Source organism: Culex pipiens, chromosome 1 (genome assembly GCF_016801865.2).
Source record: "Culex pipiens pallens isolate TS chromosome 1, TS_CPP_V2, whole genome shotgun sequence".
NCBI lineage: Eukaryota > Metazoa > Arthropoda > Insecta > Diptera > Culicidae > Culex > Culex pipiens.
The window spans coordinates 27,363,123-27,385,407 of NC_068937.1; the positions used below are offsets into that span (position 1 = coordinate 27,363,123).

Here is a 22,285-nt window from a genome sequence, read left to right on the forward strand (position 1 = left end):
CCAGGCACCCCCAGTGCAGGACACATTGGGGGTAGAAAGCGGATAGATATTTCAGTGAATACAATAATTATGACAATATAGTTTCATATAATCCTTATTCCTTGATCTTACCTTTTGACACTATCAAACCTAGCAATATTACTATTGCATCTTACCATTCCCTTTTGATAGTGTCACCCTCAAACCTTCATCCATTGTGCAATTAACGCAGAATTTCCACTATATCCTTCATGCGGAATCGTCGTCTACTTTCTTCGCCTTATTATCACTGAACCACGGCGCGATATTGCTCTCACATTTTTTTGAGCTTCAACGACCGATTGTTATTCACGCACTTATAAAAATACTTGTTCTGTTTCGCGGCTTTGTAAAAAATACACGTGTGTTGGCTTAAACAATGACTTTTTCGGTCATCGTATGCTCGCAAGGTACATGAAAGAGAAAAAGAGAAAAAAATGGGATAAGTACAATGCAAAATAAAATCGAACATTGAATAACAGACTAACACAGAAAGAAAGAATAAAGAAACCTTATTTTGCAACTAGTCAGAACTACCAACTTGTAACGAGAAGTTTACAAGAACACAACTGAAGTTGTGAAATATGGGACAGGACAAGCAAACTAGAATAGTTAATATATATAATAAAACAGATGGAACGTACCTTTAATCATATTAATAACAGTTATGCCCAAATTTCTTACCAATTTTTTTCAGCAGTTACATTTCTACAATAATGTATTGCGATTCCAAGATTGAAGAATAGAGTACTTAAAGTTTGTGAAGTAAGGGACAAGTTAGAGCAATAGCAAAAAAATAGATAGATAGATTTTACTAAATTTTATCTTAAAATAATAGGAAAAATCTAGCTTGTTTTTAAAATAGCCAATGCACCAATTGCAAACATACAGCATTTCACGTTCACACCGTATGGAGTAAGTGTGATAAACTATATGTCCACATTCGGCGCATCACCTTTTTCAAAATACAGGAAATGATAGAAGGAAGACCCCATTCTGTATAGTGGAAGATTTCTGCAACACCTTGGATTCGGACCAGACATTTTGTCTGAAATAAGAGAGAAAGACAAATATTAAATTGTGGTATTATCACTAAATCCTATCATCCTTTCACCCCCCAAGACATGGTCTATCCTTCGTGCCTTCGTGTCTTGGGTGATGGCGAATTCTACCTTCTTCAATGATCTTCGGACCACCTCCAACTAGAATTCACAACAGGACCTCCCTCGGCTCCAGTTTACAACATGACAGCGACGAGAACACAGCCGAATGGGAGTTGACAGTATCAAATGCATGCTATACCCTTTGCTTTGCTGGATACTTACTAATAGCAAAGGGCGAGAGTCCTGCGACTCTCAGCAATCATGAATACTGCCCATTTGCCACAGGGTGACCACTCAAATCCCATTTTCAAATTCCAGACTTTTTCCCGACTTTTCCACAAACTTAAAAAAATAGGCATTTCTTATCTAAATAATGATTTTAAACAAAAAATTCTTCATAAAAAATGCCATCGAAAAAAATGGAAACAAATAAAAAACTCAACAACAAACTCCTAAAAAATACTTTAAAAATGGTAGCACTCATTTTTTTATTCAACGTAGAAACATAAACAAATAATAGTCATTGAAAAACAACCGAAAACTTAAAAATACTTATAATTTCAATGTTAATTTTTAAAACTGGCAAACGTATAGTTTTTGATACTTCATATCAACTGAAAATGGAAAAAAGTTGAAGATAACTGAATTTAACATTTTATTCTAATTTTTATTTTATTTGAAATCAAAGAGTGCTTAAAACATGATTTCAAAGAATTTAAAGAAAATCTAGGAAATATGTATGTTTGTATCTCGGATTAGTTTTCGAAAGGACGTAAGAGCCTTTGTTAAATAAAGTCCTTTTTGCATCGGTATTCGACCTACTTACGAAAACCAAATTTCAAAAATGCTTGAGGTTGTTCATCTACACGTCCTTCAAGTGCCCGAAACTAAAAATAAATGAAATTTTGTTGCAATTTGGAGAAAAACGAAAATTAGTGTCGGAGGTCAAGGTGGCTCTGCATAGATTTTTTTTGCACGAATATTTAGAAAAATATTTAGGAAATCGATTGAAAAAAAAATAAGATCCCTACTAAATTTTGATATTGGTTTTTTAATCAATGCTGATGTATCCAGTTGTCAGCATTTAAATGTTTTAATTTTTTCAATGAAAAATTCAGATTGATAAGATTCTATGTTTTAAAACTTACTTTACGCGAAATGTTCGAAGGGACAATTTCTTTAAACATATTTGAAATAACTTAAATCAAAATTTCTTTTATTTATTTATACTTTATTGATTTTTCAAAAAAAAAAAAGATCATGTTTACAAAACGTAGAAAAGTTTTTTTATTTTTTTCATTCAGAACGAACAACGATTGGATTTTTTACGATATTTAAGTTTACCGAAAACTGAAAATCTAGCTTAATCTATAGTAATTTACCCATACTCACAAAAAAAGTTCAAGATAAACATTTGGATAAAATATTTGAAATGACTTATTGAATATTTTCCACAAAAAAAAAACCATTGCCAAACTTTAGTTGGAATCTTTTTTCAATTATTCAATCAATATTTAAAGCCAGGGCTGCGGAGTCGGGTCATGTTTTAGACGACTCCGACTCCGACTCCGACTCCGGCTTTCTGAGATTAGCCGACTCCGACTCCGACTCCGGCTCCGGCTTTCAGCTCGAACCGACTCCGACTCCGACTCCAACTCCGGCCTACAAACTCTAGCCGACTCCAACTCCGACTCCGACTCCAGCTTTCAACAAATGGTTAGCTCCGACTCCGACTCCGGCTCCACATATTTTTAAATGTTTCTAAAGTTACTTGACTATTATTTTGAAAACATTGATAAATAGGATTATTTAAATACTCTCTAATTGTAATGTATTTCTCAAGGAAAATAAGTTCAAATCACAAAACTGAAAAAAAATTCCAGGTGAAAAGTTTTAAACGTAATTGAAACAGAAATCAAAAAATATCTCCAGTTTTGAAATCATTTTCACAAGAACAATTCAGAAGTATGGACCAAAATTTTGCCGACGATATATGATTTTTTTAAAAAGTGAATTTTGTAAAAAAAATAAATCACGTACTTAAAATTTTTTGATCTCATTTTTATGTAAAATCGAATTTGCAATCGAAAAGTACTATACACATTTTTTTATTACGTGCACCGTTTTAAAAATATAGCCTTCAAAGTTAAATTTTGTCCGAAAAATTCCGTTTTTATTTTATTTTTTATATAGTGTCCATGATTGTCCATTCCTGAAAATATTTTTTTCGAAAAGTTCAGAAAATTTCCTACTTTTTTGTCGAAGAGGATTGGACCACTGGTTGCTTAGATATAGCGGATTAAAGAAACAGGAAAATTGATTTTATAAGTCTAACCCAAACAACCCTCCATTTTCTAATGTCTATATATCAGCAATTAATGGTCTGATTTTCAATATAGAAAAATGAAACATTCGTGAAATTTTCTAAATACTAACATTTCAAAAGGGCCAAACATTCATTATTTTTAGAAATGGACATTTTAAAAAGCCGGGACCGTGGTGTAGGGGTAAGCGTGATTGCCTCTCACCCAGTCGGTCTGGGTTCGATCCCAGACGGTCCCGGTGGCATTTTTCGAGACGAGATTTGTCTGATCACGCCTTCCGTCGGAAGGGAAGTAAATGTTGGCCCCGGACTAACCTAAAAATAAAGGTTAGGTCGTTAGCTCAGTCCAGGTGTAGGAGTCGTCTCCCTGGGTCCTGCCTCGGTGGAGTCGCTGATAGGCAGTTGGACTAACAATCCAAAGGTCGTCAGTTCGAATCCCGGGGTGGATGGAAGCTAAGGTGTAAAAAGAGGTTTGCAATTGGCAATGGCAATGCTGTAGAGCGAATAATTTGATTTGATTTTGAAAAAGCAAAAGCGGATTTTTTCGGCAAAATTTAACTTTAAATGAATATATTTGTAAAACGATGTACTTAATAAAAAAATGTGTGATTTACTTTTCGATGGCAAATTCGATTTTACATAAAAAATTAGTTCAGAAAATGTTAAGTACAAGATTTCCATTTGAACATAAATCACTATTAAAAAAATCATAACTCTTCGACAAAATTTTGGTCCATACTTCAGAATGGCTTAAAAGATGTGGGATGTCCCCTCAAATATACAAAAAACTAAAAAAATTAAAATACCGATTTTGGGAAATTAAAATTTTGTAAATAAAAGGTAATTAGAAAATCACCAATTTTTTTGGCCGTGAACCTGTTTTTTAATAGTTCTCATCAATACCTACAACTTTGTCGAAGACACTAAATCAATCAAAAAATTCCTTGAAAAGTTACAGATCTTCGAATATTTACGTACCATATTTATATGAACTTCTGTCAAAATTGTATGGAGATTACTTGAAGTGAATTAATGACACAAGATGGCTTCTTCTGGGAAGGCCCCCATAAAGTTTGAGTCAAATAGCAAAAAAAACAGAAAAAATAGGTTGAAATCGGCCAATTTCGTAGAGAAATCTGATAAATCTATTTAAAAAAATGAAAAAATGGCAACGCAATGCATGCGTCTTAAAAAAAACAATGAAAAAATAAGAAGTTTTGTGAATTAACCTACATTATAACAAATACCAAACAATAAAAAAAACATAATTTTTGTTGACGTTTAGATAACTCCGACTCCGACTCCGACTCCGGGTTATCACAAATTTTCGGCTCCGACTCCGACTCCGACTCCAGCTTATAAAATTTAGCCGACTCCGACTCCGGCTCCGACTCCAGCTGATCGATTTTTGACGACTCCGACTCCGACTCCGACTCCAGCTCCCCAAAAAGACCCGACTCCACCGACTCCGGCTCCGACTCCGACTCCGACTCCACAGCCCTGATTTAAACAGAATTATAACTTTCCGCTGGTCACAATCGCTAAAATTAGGTTCTATTTTTCTATTAGTTTTTTTTATTAACTTTGTTGTTGTTTTTAGTTGAATTTGTTTTTTTAATAAATAGATTTTGTTTGATAAACAAAAATTGGTAAAAATCTGTTGATTCATAAAAAAATTATTATGAAAATCTGTGATAAATGCATTCAATATTTATCAGGATTTTCAATGTCTAATGGCCTATTCATGCTGAAATAGTTTGAAATTGTGAAAGGAACCTTAAACTTTGAGTAAGTTACTGAAGAAAAATTGAGTAAATTTAATGTGAAAATCGTACAGAATATGACAAAATTAACTCTTGAAAAGAATTTTACAACAAGTATGTTTGGAATTCCCAACTTCGCGGCGGTGGTATGCGCGACAACGCAGCTAAACTGGGCCAGTCCAATTTACAGCGTCCTACGATCCAAGCCATATTTCTTCTCGAAGACTTCGGACTAACTGTTCCGCCACTTTGGTTCCTCTCCAACCGTCAGATCTAGCAACAGCATCAGAATCGCTTGACTGGTCCGATCTTGATTTCTCTGGCGACAATACTGAAGAATTCACTCACGCTCTCTAGCAATTTTACCTACTACAGTTGTTATCCGACGTCACCAACGATCCGAGGAACACAAACCCCTCCACGTCCTCGAACTCGTCCCCGTCGACCGTCACGCTCGGTTCTATGCGAGCCCTAAGGGACTCAGTACCTCCTACTAGCCTCCTCCGCTCGAAGACCCCAAGTGCTCTCTGGTCAGCCTCCTTTAGCGTCCACGACTCGTGACCGTAACGAGCTACAGGGAGTATCAAGGTCCTGTACAGCGTGGTTTTCGTAGGCGTCCTTAGGCTGCGGGACCTTAGCTGGCTACGAAGACCGTAGAAGGCCCTGTTTGCAGCACTAATCCGCCGTTTCACTTCGCAGCTCACATCGTTGTCGCATGTCACGAGTGTACCAAGATATATAAAGTCATCCACCACCTCATATCTTCCCCATCTATTTCCACCTCCGAAACACCTTCACCTGCACTGCCACGCGCTCTGTCAGCAACCAGATACTTGGTCTTGGCAGTATTGATGGTCAGTCCGATCTTCGCAGCTTCCCGCTTGAAAGGGACGAACGCCTCCTCCACTGAACGACGGTCGATACCAATGATGTCGATGTCGTCAGCGTATCCAAACAGCATGTGCGATTTAGTGATGAGTGTTCCGTTTCTTTGCACGCCTGCCCTTCGAGCAGCACCCTCCAACGCTATGATGAACAGTAAGTTCGAGAGAGTATCGCCCTGCTTCAATCCATCCAACGTAACGAAAGCTTCAGATGTCTCGCTTGATTTTGCTCAATCGAGCGTTGCACGAATCAGTCTTATTAGCTTCACCGGAAAGCCGTGTTCTAGCATAATATTCCAAAGTTCGTATCTTTTGACTGAATCGTACGCCGCCTTGAAGTCGATGAACAAATGGTGTGTTTGCAGGTTGTACTCCCGGAACTTGTCGAGGATTTGTCGCAGAGTGAACATCTGATCCGTCGTTGACCGACCCGAGCAGATATCTTTCGATAGTTCTTCGTTCGTGTTTAGAGAGTGTCCTGTAATCTTACTCCACTTCCGCGAATGCCCATTCCGCGTGATCCCATGCCGTTGCCGTACAAACTCCTTGCAGCTCCATTTAAATTAGCTTATGTTGCTTGTCGTCTTTGCATTCTCTGGAAGCTGGTTGTAAAGTTTAAATCTTTTGTAATAACAGCGATTTCTGCGTACATGCCTTTTTCCAGTTCTGCTTTCTGATATCGTCAGCTCCTCTAGTGTCATGCTTATGGATATCCCTTTCGCATACCATGGCTTCCGTCAATTATTGTGGCGCTATCCTTTTTTCATACGATAAACAAATACAAGAGTGTTGTACTCGACTCATTGCTTCACCGATATCCACTGTCGATTACACTTTAGTATCAGCCGCATTATTTTACTTTGTAGCACCTGCATCCTTTTAAGTTGTCGTTTTATTCCCAAGAACAAGATCTATGAACAATGGTCGCAGTGAGGAGCGATGAGCGAATTGTACACCTGAACTTTCGTCTCTGCCGTCAAGTAGCGATTGATCCTACACAGAATACCAAACTTCCGTGCTGCCTTCCGAATGGTATAGTCAATATTTTAGTTGAAGTTCAATTTTTCGTCCAACATGACTCCTCCGTCTCCGTCTTCTCAATGTTCAGCTGCAGCTTCTTCCATTTCAACCAGTCTGTGAATGCTATTAGCTCTTCGTTCATGTTGTCAAAGCACGCATCGAAGCTGTCACTCTGTCACCTGTACACTCCTCAGTGCCTGTTTTATGTCGTTTATGTACAGTATGAACAGCAGTGGGCCTAGCACGGTTCCTGGCGGTACTCCGAGCTTGAATGCTGTTTCTGATGACACCTATTAGTTTGGTCCGGTCAATGGTTTCGAAGGCCCGCTTCAGATCCACGAAAACTGATAGAACAGCTCTTCCTTCTTCAAGGTTCACATGGTGTCGATCCAAATCCCAAAATAAAATTCCCTGACTTTTCCCTGACCTCTCCAGACCACCAATTTTTTTTTTTATATTGTGTCAAAAAAAAAAAAACTTTTTTTATATTGTGTCAATCATTTTTTTCTTATCGAACATCCAAAATGAGCAATCATAAAAATGTCCTTTGTTTTTTTTATCTGGTGATGTCATTTTAAATGTTGCCCTTTACCAAAAAACTCTAGAAATAATTCATAATAAGATTGTTGCTAATTTGCAATTGTGATTAGTCAATTTCCCTTCATTTCGTAAAGAAAATTTAAAGTTAAAAGTTTTCCAAAAAAATCAATTGGTAATTTGAATTAAAGTAAGAAGTCATGTTTAGTTTTAAAATTGCTGCCTATTGCCGAATTTTCAAACGAATTAGGCCGATGCCATTTTTGATTGTGTTTTTATTAAAAAAAAACTAAATGTTTTGGAGACAAAAACTTGAAAAAACATGTAATTTTGCAAAACCTTAAGAAAGATTAAAAAAACTGAAAAACTAAAAAAAATATACAATTAAATGTGAATTTTTCAAGTACATGTTTACGGTTTAAAAAAAGATCTAAGTCTTTTTCAACAATGTTTGTATTTAAAGTAAACGGGTTTCTGGATATTTGAAGAAAACACTACTTTATTAAGTTTACATAAAAATATTTTTGCTATAAAATTCAAAAACAAACGATCAATCACACGATAAATACATTTTATAAAAATAAAAACAAAATACAACCTGCTCGAGCTTTTCAAAAAGTCATTATTTATCAAACTTAGATATTTGGGTGTTTTGGAATAGATTCCAAATTAAAGCTCAATCTGACCACGGGAACTCCTCCTTGTAAGCCCTTGAATGTGCTGGATCTTAATTAAAGTTGAAACAACTTTTCCGAAGAGACCATATTTGATAAATTCTTGAACTCTCAAATTCCATTATTCAGGGTTGTTACGGAGAAATAGAGAAAAAAAATATGCGCCATCCCAAAACCCAATCCGCGCAAAATCCACGTCATTTTTAGGAAAAATAATTTTGCGACAAACATATAAAAGAGTTTCATAATAAATTCAATTTTGTAATCTCAGAACGCAGAATCTTTAAACGCTGAAAATGTATTTTTGCTAGGCTTAGGTAAACTAGAGGGAAAAGCCAAAACAAACATTTTGGCATAAAAAATAAAAAATTTCAACATTTAGAAATTAAGATGTACAAACTGAATCAAATCTTAGTAAAGAAAAATAATAAAATTTTAAAATTGTAATAAATCCTCAATCTTGAGATTTTAAACTAAAGATACAGTTCATACTCGATGATCTTACCAAAGCGTCACTTTGAAAAATCGAAGCAAATTTTCCTACATATTCTTCTCAAAATTTCTCTAACCGAAAAAAATAACTCCAAAAATATTTCGAATTGTATCAGGTTTTCTGTAATCTAGATGGTAACAAAAATGGTACATTCAAGAACCTAGGAATTTAGAAATATAAGAATTTAAGAATTTAAGAATTTAAGAATTTAAGAATTTAAGAATTTAAGAATTTAAGAATTTAAGAATTTAAGAATTTAAGAATTTAGGAATTTAAGAATTTAAGAATTTAAGAATTTAAGAATTTAAGAATTTAAGAATTTAAGAATTTAAGAATTTAAGAATTTAAGAATTTAAGAATTTAAGAATTTAAGACTTTAAGAATTTAAGAATTTAAGAATTTAAGAATTTAAGAATTTAAGAATTTAAGAATTTAAGAATTTAAGAATTTAAGAATTTAAGAATTTAAGAATTTAAGAATTTAAGAATTTAAGAATTTAAGAATTTAAGAATTTAAGAATTTAAGAATTTAAGAATTTAAGAATTTAAGAATTTAAGAATTTAAGAATTTAAGAATTTAAGAATTTAAGAATTTAAGAATTTAAGAATTTAGGAATTTAAGAATTTAAGAATTTAAGAATTTAAGAATTCAAGAAAAAAAAATTGTTCTCTTGATTGTTAAAACAAAATATTTTTGAATTTTGATGTTTTTAAAAATTTCAGAATTTTTTTTATTATGATTTTTTTTTTGGTTGTTTAATACTTTTTTTCCTAATTTTATTTTCTAGTTTCTGAATAATTCAATTTTGAATGTTAGAGCTGTAATGTATGTTCAAATTAAAAAAATATATATACTACTGTTTGAATCCCATCTAAAATTGAAAAGCGGAGGCCAGCTTCTGTTACGTCCAATCAAGCTCATTTTTGGGATTTAAGCACAGTACACCCACTGGAACATGCCCCAATAATAATTTTTGTTACATCCTTATGTTTGTATCTTATAATATGATAATATATACAAGATTAAAATTGAATCTATCCAGTATAAAAGAAAACAAAATAATGATAAAAACATTACGCAAAACTTAAAAGCAATTAAATATTCAGAGTCAGTATGTTTAAAAATGAGTTGAGTGTAGTAATACATTTATTAAGGAAATCCTCAACAACACATTTAAAAAAATATCTCTTCATAATCTTCATCTTCATTTTTTCGACGTTTCTTGTATGTATGTATGTATGATCCCCATACCCGCAGGCAACTTGGTCCTGGAACACATGTGAGCGCTAGGTGAACAATTCGATCATCTTTTACTCCGTAATCTGTACACCCACGTGCATAAGTTTTTTTGCACGAATTTTTGTGCTACAAATACCGGCGCATAGAACAAAATGATTTCCCTCTTCCCTCCCCAAGCGCCAGAAATTTGTAGCGGGTGTAGGGACACTTTGCATAGACGCCCTTGCTCCCATCACGTCACTGAGGGTATGGAGCGACGAGAAATTAATAAGCATGCCCCCCCAGTCGAACCTTCATTAGAGAAGCAGGCAATCCACAACTCACAGCGAACGACTAAGGGAACACCCTACCACGTATATAGTAATAATTGGGCGTGGTTGTCTTGAATGATATGAGTGAATGTTAGAATAAGTGTTAGAATATTTGTTTTTATAACAAGAACGGGCTCACCAATTGTTGATATCGTCGAGTCTAGTTTTTGAGCTTCATTTACTTGCGATCTGCAGAACTTCAAACGTCGAAGATGACAAAACCTGGTACTGGAAACAGCACCGTCGGGCCCAACGGTTGACCACTGACGAACTGACGTGCCACCCCATACATATTTTTGAGAAAATTCTGACCGCAAATTCTCCAGCGAACACCAACTCCATCTACCTTCAGGTTCGCTGACTCTCTCCCACACGTGTTTTCGATAGTGCGACTATGCTTCAAATTGTTATCTGCGTCGTTTCAATAAAATCTACGCTCAGAACGTTTTTGGAGTGCGCTATTCGATTCGCTGAAAGCGCATGCAAGTTTAAGCTGACTTCAACAATACATTGCATGTAAACATTGGCGCGAAGCGAGAGGGAAGAGAGAAAAATCGGTTGACAGATTGTTCGCTAGAAGAAAAAACGCCAAACAAGAAGAAGACAACTGCGGTCAAATGTGGTTTGCTCGTGGCACGTCAGTTCGTCAGTGGGTTGACCTTGGAATTACACTGGGAGAAGAACCCCATCTTCCGATTTGCTACTGGTGCTCCTACAGATCCCTGTTGGCTACCGCGTTTTCTCCGGCTCGCTTGAACCTTCAACTTGCTCATCGACCGTAGAATCCTGGACCATTGAGCCTTCATCTTCGATCTGCTTTTGCTGCTGGTTGGCATCGCTGACGATCGCGTTGGCCACCGTTGACACCAATCGGAAGAGCACACGAAACTCGGACAATTCCGGAACGAGCTAAACTTCCCGACGAATTTATCACAAAATTCCCTTTTCGTTAATCTTCATAATTCACTTTTGCAAATAAATCTTTGATAAAAAACGTCATCGGAAAAAACGCATCCGATCTCGCGCACGGCTTACTTCGATCTCCATCTTCATTTTTTCGACGTTTCTTCTTGAGAAAATACAAACAAAAATTTTCGGAAGAAAATTCAATTAATAAGAAATCGAAGTTTTTGCACTCAACGAAAAAAAAAAAACAAATTATCCTGGTCCTTGATAATATTTTTCTTTATAAGTTGAAAGTAATTTTATCTCTCTCAATAATTTTTTTAAAAAAGTTGCTAACGCACGAAATCCGCGCCAAATTCGCGCCATCCGTAACAACCCTGCTTATTCCATAAATTTTTGTTTTATTTCTTTAATTCTTGAATTTTATTCTTTAATTTTTAATTTCATTTCACCATCACATCATTATTATGCTTACATTTTAAGATTACTTTGGATCATTTTTAAATCATAGTTCAGTTTAATCTTGAGAAAAATAAAAATTTAGATAACGAATACTAAAGTGAAATTTTGGAAAATTTTCTAACCTTAATTTTTTTTTTATTTTATAATAAGAATTTAAAAAATAAGAAATCAACAATTAAAAAAAAGCAAAAATTCAGAATTTTCAAAATGAGCTTTAGAATTTTAGATTTTTTTTTAATTTTCAAATGTTCGAATATTTTAACTTATGAATTTTTTAATCATTAAATTTTTCTAACAAAATGTATAATTTTCTCTATGGTCCTTATATGCTGAACAAACGACCAATTTTAGAACAAATCTCTGAGTATGGTGGGGCAACTGCCTCATATTGTCCCACCCTTTGTGCGCTAGTAATTTGTAATTTTCAGTTTAACGCAAATCCAAAGCAAATCCAAATTATTTGATTTTTAAGCCTAAACATATTGCAAACAAGCAACGTGCGAAGTAATGCCAAATGCAACTTTTTTGTTTCTGTTCCTTTTCTTCGTGACCCTTTTCTTAAGCATTTTTATATGGAGTTTCGCGTTCCTTCCGGACTGACCAATATAAAAAATTAAATATTATCAATGTTGTAAAGTTTGGCCTGGAAGACATTTAAATACATCATCAAGGGCGAATTTTCAAAAAGAAATTAAATGATGTAGTAATATTTTTAAGATCATCAAAATTCCCTGACCCAGCTTAAAATTCCCTGACTTTCCCTGACTTTTCCAGGTCAAATAAAATTCCCTGACAATTCCAGGTTTTCCCTGACTTTTCCAGAAATCGACACCATGGTTCAGGTTCAGATTCACAGAGGTGATGTTTCCGAAAACCAGATTGTTCCTTCAGCAGCACACCAGTACGATCAATGAACGCCATCAGTTGTTGTTCCTTCACGGTTGTCTCCACGACTTTCTCATACAGCGGCAACATGTTGATAGGTCTGTGGTCCTCCGGATTCTTCGATTCCGGAATCTTTGGAATTGGAATCACCAAGGTCCTCTTCCATGCGTCTGGGAATTCCCCTCGAGACAGCGACTTGTTTACAATATCGTCAGTCGCTATCCGCGCCACGATGGGTTCTGACGTCGATTCTGTCCGAGAAGTCGATGAGAACATGGTCGATTTGCGATCTCCGTGTCATTTAGTGATCTCCAGGTGTACTTGTAGAGGAGGCTGTGCTGGAAGAAGGTACTACGTATGGCCATGTTTCGGGAGGTAGCGAAATCGATGAGTCGTAGGCCGTTCTCGTTCGTCTGCTAGTGGGCGCTGAACCTCCCAATAGCCGGTCTCCTCTTGACAAGTTTGAGCGTTCAAGTCGCCGATGACAATCTTGAAGTCGTGTTATGGACACTTCCTGTACGAGTGTTCCCAGCTGTTTATGTAAAGAAGTTGAGAGACTTGCAGTTCCACGTTTCGAATTCCCGAAACTGGTCGATGATCTACTTGAAAATCAACAGATTGGAAACCTTGGCTTCTAATCCCAACTTCAACCCAACATCGCCAAGACACCGCCGCTTCCCTTACCTGTGGCTTCCCGCTTGTTCGCCCCGCCCAGCTCGGCCATCTCCGACAGCGTCATCTCCTTCTCCTCGGGCAGCTCGAACACGCACCGCAGCTTCGAGTCCATCAGGTTCTGCGGGTTGCAGTCCTTCCAGACGCTGTCGATCTGGACGTCCCCCTCCGGCATGATCATCGACTGCACCATGAACTTGTGCTTGTTCTTTTCGGCCGCTTCGAAGATGAACGGCTGCAACACAACTGCAAAAGAGATTCAACTCGTCAAATTCTATATGGGACCGTATTTCAAAAATACTACTTACTGGTAATTTCAATAGTGTCTTTCGGTTCCAGAACGCCACAGTTGGGACGTACGCAGTACTTTTTAGGCGCCGTGGTTTTGATTTTAAACAGGATGACATGCTCGGTCGGGTTGGTTAATCGCATAAACGACGAAACCGCTGTGCAGAATGGACCTGGAAAGAAAAAGGGAAATTGGTATTAGTTTTCAAAGTCTGGACAAGTGAATCTATTGACAGATGCTTCGAGCTACCTTGAAATTATTATCAAGAGTCATCTCTCAACATCGAACCTACTCCACCCCTCATCCCGTCAATCAAGCGGATCAACTTGAGTGCCAACAAGAACACTTGCATATAAGCAAATACGAAAAAGAGAAAAAAGGCGAAGGCGCAAAACTTTATCGATAAGGTTTCCCTCCAATTTTCACCACACACACACACCTTTTCTTATTCGCGTAGGTCGTCACAGCGTCTCATCGAGTTTCGATATATCGCTATCTTTCTGTTTGCCTCTTCTTATTCTTTACCATCATTAATAGAGGACCTGCGGGCTGGCAAGTAGGAAGACAGAAAGCTATTGATACCCACCATCAACCATCAACCAACTTCTACAAGCACACCATAAATTTTAAATGAGATTACACAAAGTCCTGATTAAAGTGGAGGAGCCTTTATTTTTTCGCGAAAAAGCTCATTTTATTCGTGGTCAGGGTGGATACTTGTGTCAATTTTTTTTTCTTTAAATTTTCAAGCATCGGAGCGTTTGGTAACGGTATGTCCACGCATCCTTCCTTCCCTTGACGATTCTGTGGGATATGATCCGTTCTCAGAATCCTCTCAGCGCTAAAAACTACACAGTAGGGCTGGCCACCTACATTTTTGTAATACATTTTTGGCTGTTCCATGTTTGATCTTGAATTTTGAAAATATTTTGATTCGAAATATTGGAAAAAACCCAAAGACTTCATTTTAAACATAAAAAATTGGACCGATGCTTAAAAAACCAGTTCGCTATTTTTTTTATCATAATGCAAAAAATCGAAGTTGACAAAACGACATTTTACGACGGATAAACTATGGTCCCCTTGAATCGAGCTGTCAAGAAACGCTGCGAAGCTGATTTTGCAAAACTATTTTAAAAATCTTTTTTTGACCAAACCGCCGCACAGTGGTCGGAAACGCAAATTTAGCAGGAATAATTTATTTCCGCTTCAGGGATGCATTTTCGAGCTTCGGTGTCTAAGAAGCATTTGTTAAGAATAAAATTCTACATATTTTGGTCAAAACGATATTAGGGTGGTCCAACAATTTCTACTATTTTCAAAAACTATCTTTGCTTCTAGATGAGATAGAGGTGTACTTTCTTCAACAGTATTGTAGTACTAGCCATTTCAAACAACTTTGTCGAAGACACCAAATCTCTATCTCTTAATCTGATCATTCTACAGCATTTTATATGAAAAGCAGTAGGGTGGCCCATCAAAAAAGTGTTTTTATTGCGTATCTTTTTTGTATTATTTTTGGAAATTTTGGTGTCTTCGGGACATATTTAGAGCATAAAAATACGCGTGTTATATTTGTTAGGAAACATCTTTTAGGCTAGTGTTCAGGTTTTGTTGTAAAACCTGGTACTATTTTTTTTGATTAAATGCACCGGTATCATTATTTGCATTTTTTGGTAAAAAGATATAAATTGGGAAAGGATCCTCGTATTGGCATACTAATTATACAAAGTGACTCCTTTTGTCAAAGAAAATGCATGGAAAGTTTTATCCTATTAAAAAAAAACACAAATAAAAGTCGATTTACGAAAACGTAGAGAAATAATAAAATCTTGAATCTTTAATCTTTTTATTTTCTAATTAATTTGAGCAACCCTAATCAGATATCATATCCTCAGCTACTTTACTATTTAAAACAGGTTATGTATTTTAATTTTGTTTAAATGTTTTTTTTTATTTTTATTTCCATGCGAATCAAATAAAATCATATCTTATAAGAGTGAACGAATATGAACCACCCTAGGTCATCTAAGACCACCCTATTTGCCATAAAAACCAGGTTCGACCACGCAAACCAATTTAACCTGCATTTGAGCTCACTAAGAGCCGTTTTGATACTGAATAATGCGACATTCATGTAAATTTTCTCATAGAGCATGGTACAAAATCTCATAAAATGACCATTTTTAAATCGCTGTAACTTGGGTTTAAGAAAAACCCTTTTGAGATGTTATGTTCATATTAAAGAAGAAGTTTTGAGCTTTCAGATGCACCGCAGAGCGTATTTTTTTGTGTCCCCCTCGAGAAGATACAAACATTTCAAAAAGGCCTATTAAAAACTTTAAAAACGCTGTAACTTTTTACCAAAATGACCTAGCGACTTCGTTGACATTCCAAAAGACGCGTATTTTTATGCTCTAAATATGTCCCGAAGACACCAAAATTGCCAAAAATAATACAAAAAAGATACGCAATAAAAACACTTTTTTGATGGGCCACCCTACTGCTTTTCATATAAAATGCTGTAGAATGATCAGATTAAGAGATAGAAATTTGGTATCTTCGACAAAGTTGTTTGAAATGGCTAGTACTACAATACTGTTGAAGAAAGTACATCTCTATCTCATCTAGAAGCGAAGATAGTTTTTGAAAATAGTAGAAATTGTTGGACCACCCTAATATCGTTTTGACCAAAAGATGTAGAATTTTATTCTTAACAAATGCTTCTTAGACACCGAAGCTCGAAAATGCATCTGTTTAGAAATTAAGTTTATTTGTACATTGCGCCGTTTGCCCTATATTTTAGATCGGTTTCAAGATGAACCGTGAGAGAAGAGAGAGTATGTTTAGAGAGAAGAGTGACCGTACGGGAGAGCCCTACGGGTTCAATGTGTTTACATTTGAGAATAAAGTTTAAGTTGCTTGCCGATACTCGACCGGCTCAGTTCAGTAGAACTCCGCGTACTTTGTACCGTTCGTTTGTCGCGCAATAAAGTTGTTCCGCACAACAACTTGTGTTTTTATTCGGCCTACGGGTGAAGAAAGTTTGGTGCGAGGTCGTTGACCTCTTGCGTGTGTGCTCTGGACGAGCAGAAGAACTCCCCCGCAATACAGTCCACAATTTGAAGGGCTCGATCCGGAACATTGGTCCTTCGAACCGGATCGAAGTGGCCGGCCCGAAGTGGAAGGACTTTTTGTGTGCGCGCGCGTGTGAAGTGGCCTGTTCGCGGAACAGTGGCCATCGCGATTCGGACTGTGCGAGTCCGCGGCAGTTGGCGCCATCGCGCAGTGATTTGCGGCTTTGTGCTGCAGTTTTTTATTGCTGTCTGCGAGGTGGTGCTGACGAGAAGAAGCAGCTGGAGCGATCGTGGTCTGCTGGGAGCTGTTCTACGGCGGACGGAAGCTGCGCTGCTGTTGGAAGCTGTGTGTTCGAGAGTGTTTGTGTGTGTGTGTGTGGAGGTTCCAGGAGGGCCAAGCAGCGTTCCAGAGGAAGTATTGGGTTGCATGTGGTGCATGAGGTGTGTGTGTGTCTGTGGTGAGGTGTGTGCCATTTTGGGTTTGAGTGAATGAGCGTTTTTCAAGAGAAGTTTTAAATAAAGATTTATTTGGATTTTTTACGCGTTTGCGTTTCTTTCCGGAGTTGTGGTCTGGGTATTCCTGCGCAAGCCCTGATTTTTGGATTGTTCTGGTCTCTGTCGGTCTGTCCACTGCTGGTTCTCCACCTTGGCTGTCTCTTCCCACTGTCAATCGGGTCGCGTAGAACGTTGAGTTGATCGTTCCGGTGTTCGCGGTTCCAGTGTTCTGGATTTTTGGCGGTCAACGGTGAGTGAAGGCGGTGAAGAATGGACGAGTTGAAGGATTTGCTGAAGCAGGAGCGGCAGCTGATTCTGACCATCAATGGTGTAGGTGATTTCGTGGAGGCGTACAAGAAGGCCGAGCATGAGAACCAGATCTCGATTCGGCTGGACACCCTGGAGGAGGCAATGAGGAAGTTCTTCAAGGTGCGCCGCAAGATCGAAGCCATGATTGACGACGAGGATGAGGATCAAGTTGTTGGGGAGTCAAAGGAGGCTCGGAAGAAGCGGTTGGCTGATCTGGTGGTTCAGCGTGAGATGGAGTACAACAAGGCTCTTCGTGACGTCGAGGAGAGGTACTTCGTGGTGAAGGCGAAGCTGGTCGCGCTGCGCCCAGTCAAGGTTGAGCCCACTCCTGCCGCTGACCTGAACGAATCCTGCTTCGATCGTTCGACCTCTCGTATTAAGTTGCCGGACATCAAGCTACCCAACTTCAGCGGCGCGCTGAAGGACTGGATCCCGTTTCGCGACACCTACAAGAGCCTCATCCACTCCAACATGCAGCTGCCGGACATCGACAAGTACACCTACTTGAGGTCCGCTCTGCAAGGTGAGGCGCAGCTAGAGATCCTGTCGGTTGATTTCTCCGCAGAAGGCTACGACGTTGCTTGGAAAGCACTGGAGAAAAAGTACGACAACCACAAGCTCATCGTCAAGGCATACCTGGACGCGATCTTCGACATCGAGCCGCTGCGGAAGGAGAGCTGTGACGGTCTGTCTCACTTGATCAGCGAGTTCGAGACGAACCTCCAGATGTTGAAGAAGCTTGGCGAAGGAACGGAAGCCTGGTCAACTATCCTGGTCCATATGCTCTGCGCGCGTTTGGATCATGCCACGCTGCGTCTGTGGGAATCGCACCACAACTCGAAAGCTGTGCCGAAGTACGACGTTCTGATCGAGTTTCTGCGTGACCAGTGTACGGTGCTGCAATCGATCAAGGCCAACCGGCCCAGCGAAGGAGACGGACGGCAGAACCGATCGAGAATCTCAACCGCTCACACGTCCTCGCAGTCACAACGGCGCTGCCTGTTCTGTGGAGAGACGTTTCACATGCCGTTCAATTGTAGCAAGCTGAGAAACATGTCTGTGTCTCAACGTGTGGAGGAAGTAAATCGTCGTCGGCTGTGCAGGAATTGTTTGAATGCTGGTCATTACGCCGATGGATGTTCTCGTGGTTCGTGTTCCCGCTGCTGCGCTAGACATCACACGTTGCTGCATTATGACACGCCGGCACCTGCTGGCGCTCGTCAAGGAAGATCCTCCGTTCAGAATACGCAAAATCGACCCCCAGCAGCTGGACAACAACAACACACGAGACAGCAAGGCCAGACACAGAGCAGTTCCACCCAACCAACCACAAGTTCCTACCCCGTGCACCAATCCACTTCTCGAAACACTCACCCACCACCACCCACAGACTCTCGCAATTCCACCACCCTCAATGCGGCATCCCTCCCCGCACAAAATGCACCCACACTGTCCCGCCAAGTCCTCATGTCTACGGCTGTAGTTCGTGTTGAAGACCAGTTCGGAAACTATTCGCTCGCTCGGACACTTCTTGATTCGTGTTCCGAGTTCTGCTACATGACTAGCACCTTTTCCAAGAAGCTGAAGTTCCGGACAACACCCGACGTACTGAGAGTACAGGGCATCGGAAACGGCTCGGCGACGTCGCTGAAGGCCGTACGTGCGAAGATCCAGCCGCGGTTGGATACGATCTCGTCGTTCTCGGAGGAAATGCGGTTCCACTTGCTGCAGAAGATTTCCAGTGATTTACCCGCCACACCGGTCGACGTCAGCCAGTTGATGCTCCCCAGTGACATCATCCTCGCTGATCCGCACTTCGGAGAACCTGGTCCCATTGATATGATCATCGGTGCTGAGTTTTTCCTCGATCTGCTGTCTGCTGGTCGGCGTAAGATCGTCGAGGACGGTCCGACGCTGCAAGAGACTGTGCTTGGGTGGATAATCTCTGGAAAGGTTCCCGCATCGTCGCCCAGTATCCCACGCACGGCAACCTACGTCAGCTCAACAGTTGACCTGAAGGAGTTGATGGAGAGGTTCTGGGAACTGGAGTCGTGTCACGTCAACAGCACCCACTCTGTGGAAGAGTCCACGTGCGAAGAGCTGTTCAACAAGACGACGATTCGAGACGCAGAAGGAAGATTCGTGGTGACCTTGCCGAAGAAGCAACGAGTCATCGAGAAGCTGGGCGAGTCCAGAAACATGGCGATGAAGCGGTTCATCGGCATGGAGAAGCGGTTCACGACGAATCCCGCACTGAAGTTCATGTACACGGAGTTTGTGCATGAGTACCTGCTCATGAAGCACATGCGAGAAGTGAAGGAGGACAGCGGAGAAGGCCCCGTCTACTACCTGCCGCACCATGCAGTTCTGAAACCCGACAGCACGACCACTAAACTGCGCGTGGTCTTTGACGGATCCTGCGGCACCTCCAGTGGTGTGTCCCTCAACGACGCGTTGATGGTAGGACCAGTCGTGCAAAGCGATCTCCTCTCGACCGTGCTACGGTTCCGCTTGCATCGAGTCGCGTTGATCGCTGATGTGGAGAAGATGTACAGGCAAATTCGCGTGACGCTGTCCGACCAACGCTTGCAACGCATCTACTGGAGAGACAACGAAGACGAGCCCGTCAAGACGTACGAGCTTTCGACCGTCACCTACGGAACGTCCAGCGCTCCGTATCTCGCTACCAGGTGCTTGAAGAAGCTTGGAGAGGATTGCGCGGAAAGCCATCCAGTGGCGTCTCGCGTCATCCAAGAAGACTTTTACGTCGATGACATGCTGTCTGGCGCAGACAGCATCGAAGAAGCAAGTGCGCTGATGAAGGAAGTCCGGCAGGTCACCGATTCAGCTGGGTTCACGCTGAGGAAGTGGAACTCGAACTGCCCAGAGCTGCTCAAGCGGCTCCCGAAGCACCTGAAGGACGAGCGCAGCACGCTCGAGATCGATCCTGCGAAAACAACGGTGAAGACGCTGGGATTACGATGGGAGGTGTCAACCGACATGTTTTGCTTCGTTCTCCCACAATGGAAGTCGGAACTGTCCCCCATCACGAAGCGCACGGTCCACTCGGACTCTGCGATGCTGTTTGATCCCGATGGTTTCTTGGCTCCGGTGGTCGTTCAAGCAAAAATAATCTGCCAACAGCTGTGGAGGATAAAGAGCGACTGGGATGTACCGCTCGACGAATCGCTGCAGCAGCTGTGGAGAGACTATCGTATGAGTTTGATGGCGGTCGCAACGATTAAGGTGCCGCGCTGGATTGGGTTCAGCACCGATTGCGTCGAGATCCAGATCCACGGTTTCTGTGACGCCTCAGAGCGAGCTTACGGTGCCGGTCTCTACCTTCGCTGCACTGCGCTTGACGGTTCTGTCACGTGCCGACTGTTTTTGGCCAAGTCCAAGGTAGCTCCGATGGAGAACCTGAAGCGCAAGAAGAAAAAGGTCAACATTCCACGCTTAGAGTTGTCGTCTGGTTTGTTGTTGTCCCACATGTACGAGAAGGTGCAGTCGATTCTACCAGCTGCACAGTTGTTCTGCTGGACGGACTCGATGATCACGCTTGGATGGCTTGCGTCACCCCCGTCACGTTGGAAGCCGTTCGTTGGAAATCGGGTCTCGGAGATTCAGCACATCACGAGGAACGCAATCTGGGGACACGTGCCTGGAGAAGAGAATCCCGCAGATATCATCTCGCGAGGGATGTCGCCGGCGCTACTACAGTACCGAACCGACTTCTACGAAGCGCCGCGCTGGGTCGTTCAAGATCGGGAGAATTGGCCACGAACACAACGTGTGTCCTTGGCGGACTTCGACCCAGAAATACTGGAAGAACGTGTCACCCCAGCATTTCCCACTCAAGTGCGACCTCCGCACTGGTTGTTTGGACTGTGTGGCTCGTACATGGAGTTGGTACGCTTGGTGACTTGGCTGCAAAGGTCCAAGTTCAACCTTTCACCGAAGAATCGAGCTGTTAGGAGATTTGGATTCCTGACATCCGAAGAAATAGAAGAAGCTGTGCTGTTTTTGGTTCGACTGTCGCAAGAAGAATGTTTCCCTGGAGAAATGCATTGCCTGAAGGCCGATGGTGTGGTCCACCCAACGTCGAAGATTGCACGCCTCAACCCACAACTGGTGGATGGCGTCATGCGAGTCGGTGGCCGTCTCTCGAACGCGAAGATCTCGACCAACCGGAAGCACCCCCTCATTCTGGACCATCACCATCCGTTCACTCGACTGGTAGTGATGTACTTCCACGAAAGACTGTTTCACGCAGGGCAACAGCTGCTCATTGCGAGCGTCCGCTCGAAGTTCTGGCCTGTCAACGTCCACAGCCTAGCGAGACAGGTCATCCACGAATGCATCAGTTGCTTCAAAAGTAAGCCGAAGGTGATCGAGCAGATCATGGCGGATCTGCCTGCTGAACGAGTGAATCCAGCGCCGCCGTTCCTCCACGTGGGCGTGGACTACTGTGGCCCATTCCTCGTCAGCTACCCGAATCGCAGGGCGAAGCCTGTGAAGTGCTACGTGGCCGTATTTGTGTGTCTCGCTGTGAAGGCTGTCCATCTGGAACTAGTCTCCGACCTGACGTCCCAGGCATTCATCGCAGCGTTGAGAAGGTTCGTGGCACGCCGCGGCAAACCGCTGCAGATCAAGTGCGACAACGCCACCACGTTCGTCGGAGCGAAGAACGACCTGATGGAGCTGCACCGGCTGTTCTACAAGCAGCAGTTCCAGGATGTCGTCACGAAGACCGCGATGGAAGATGGGATCGAGTTTAGTTTCATTCCACCACGCTCACCGAACTTTGGCGGCCTGTGGGAGTCGC

The 22,285-nt window shown here is 40.9% G+C and overlaps 1 protein-coding gene across 1 annotated transcript in view; it reads right to left on the minus strand.

The window, feature by feature from the left end:
• LOC120413324 (vesicle-associated membrane protein/synaptobrevin-binding protein) overlaps positions 1-22,285 on the minus strand; it is a 44,073-nt gene that overhangs the window by 2,067 nt on the left and 19,721 nt on the right. Inside the window, exons 2-3 of the mRNA XM_039574097.2 lie at positions 13,599-13,751; positions 13,303-13,536 (exon numbers count right to left, since the gene is read on the minus strand). Of these exons, the coding sequence (XP_039430031.1) occupies positions 13,303-13,536; positions 13,599-13,751 (387 nt within the window). The remainder of the gene's footprint in view (positions 1-13,302; positions 13,537-13,598; positions 13,752-22,285) is intronic.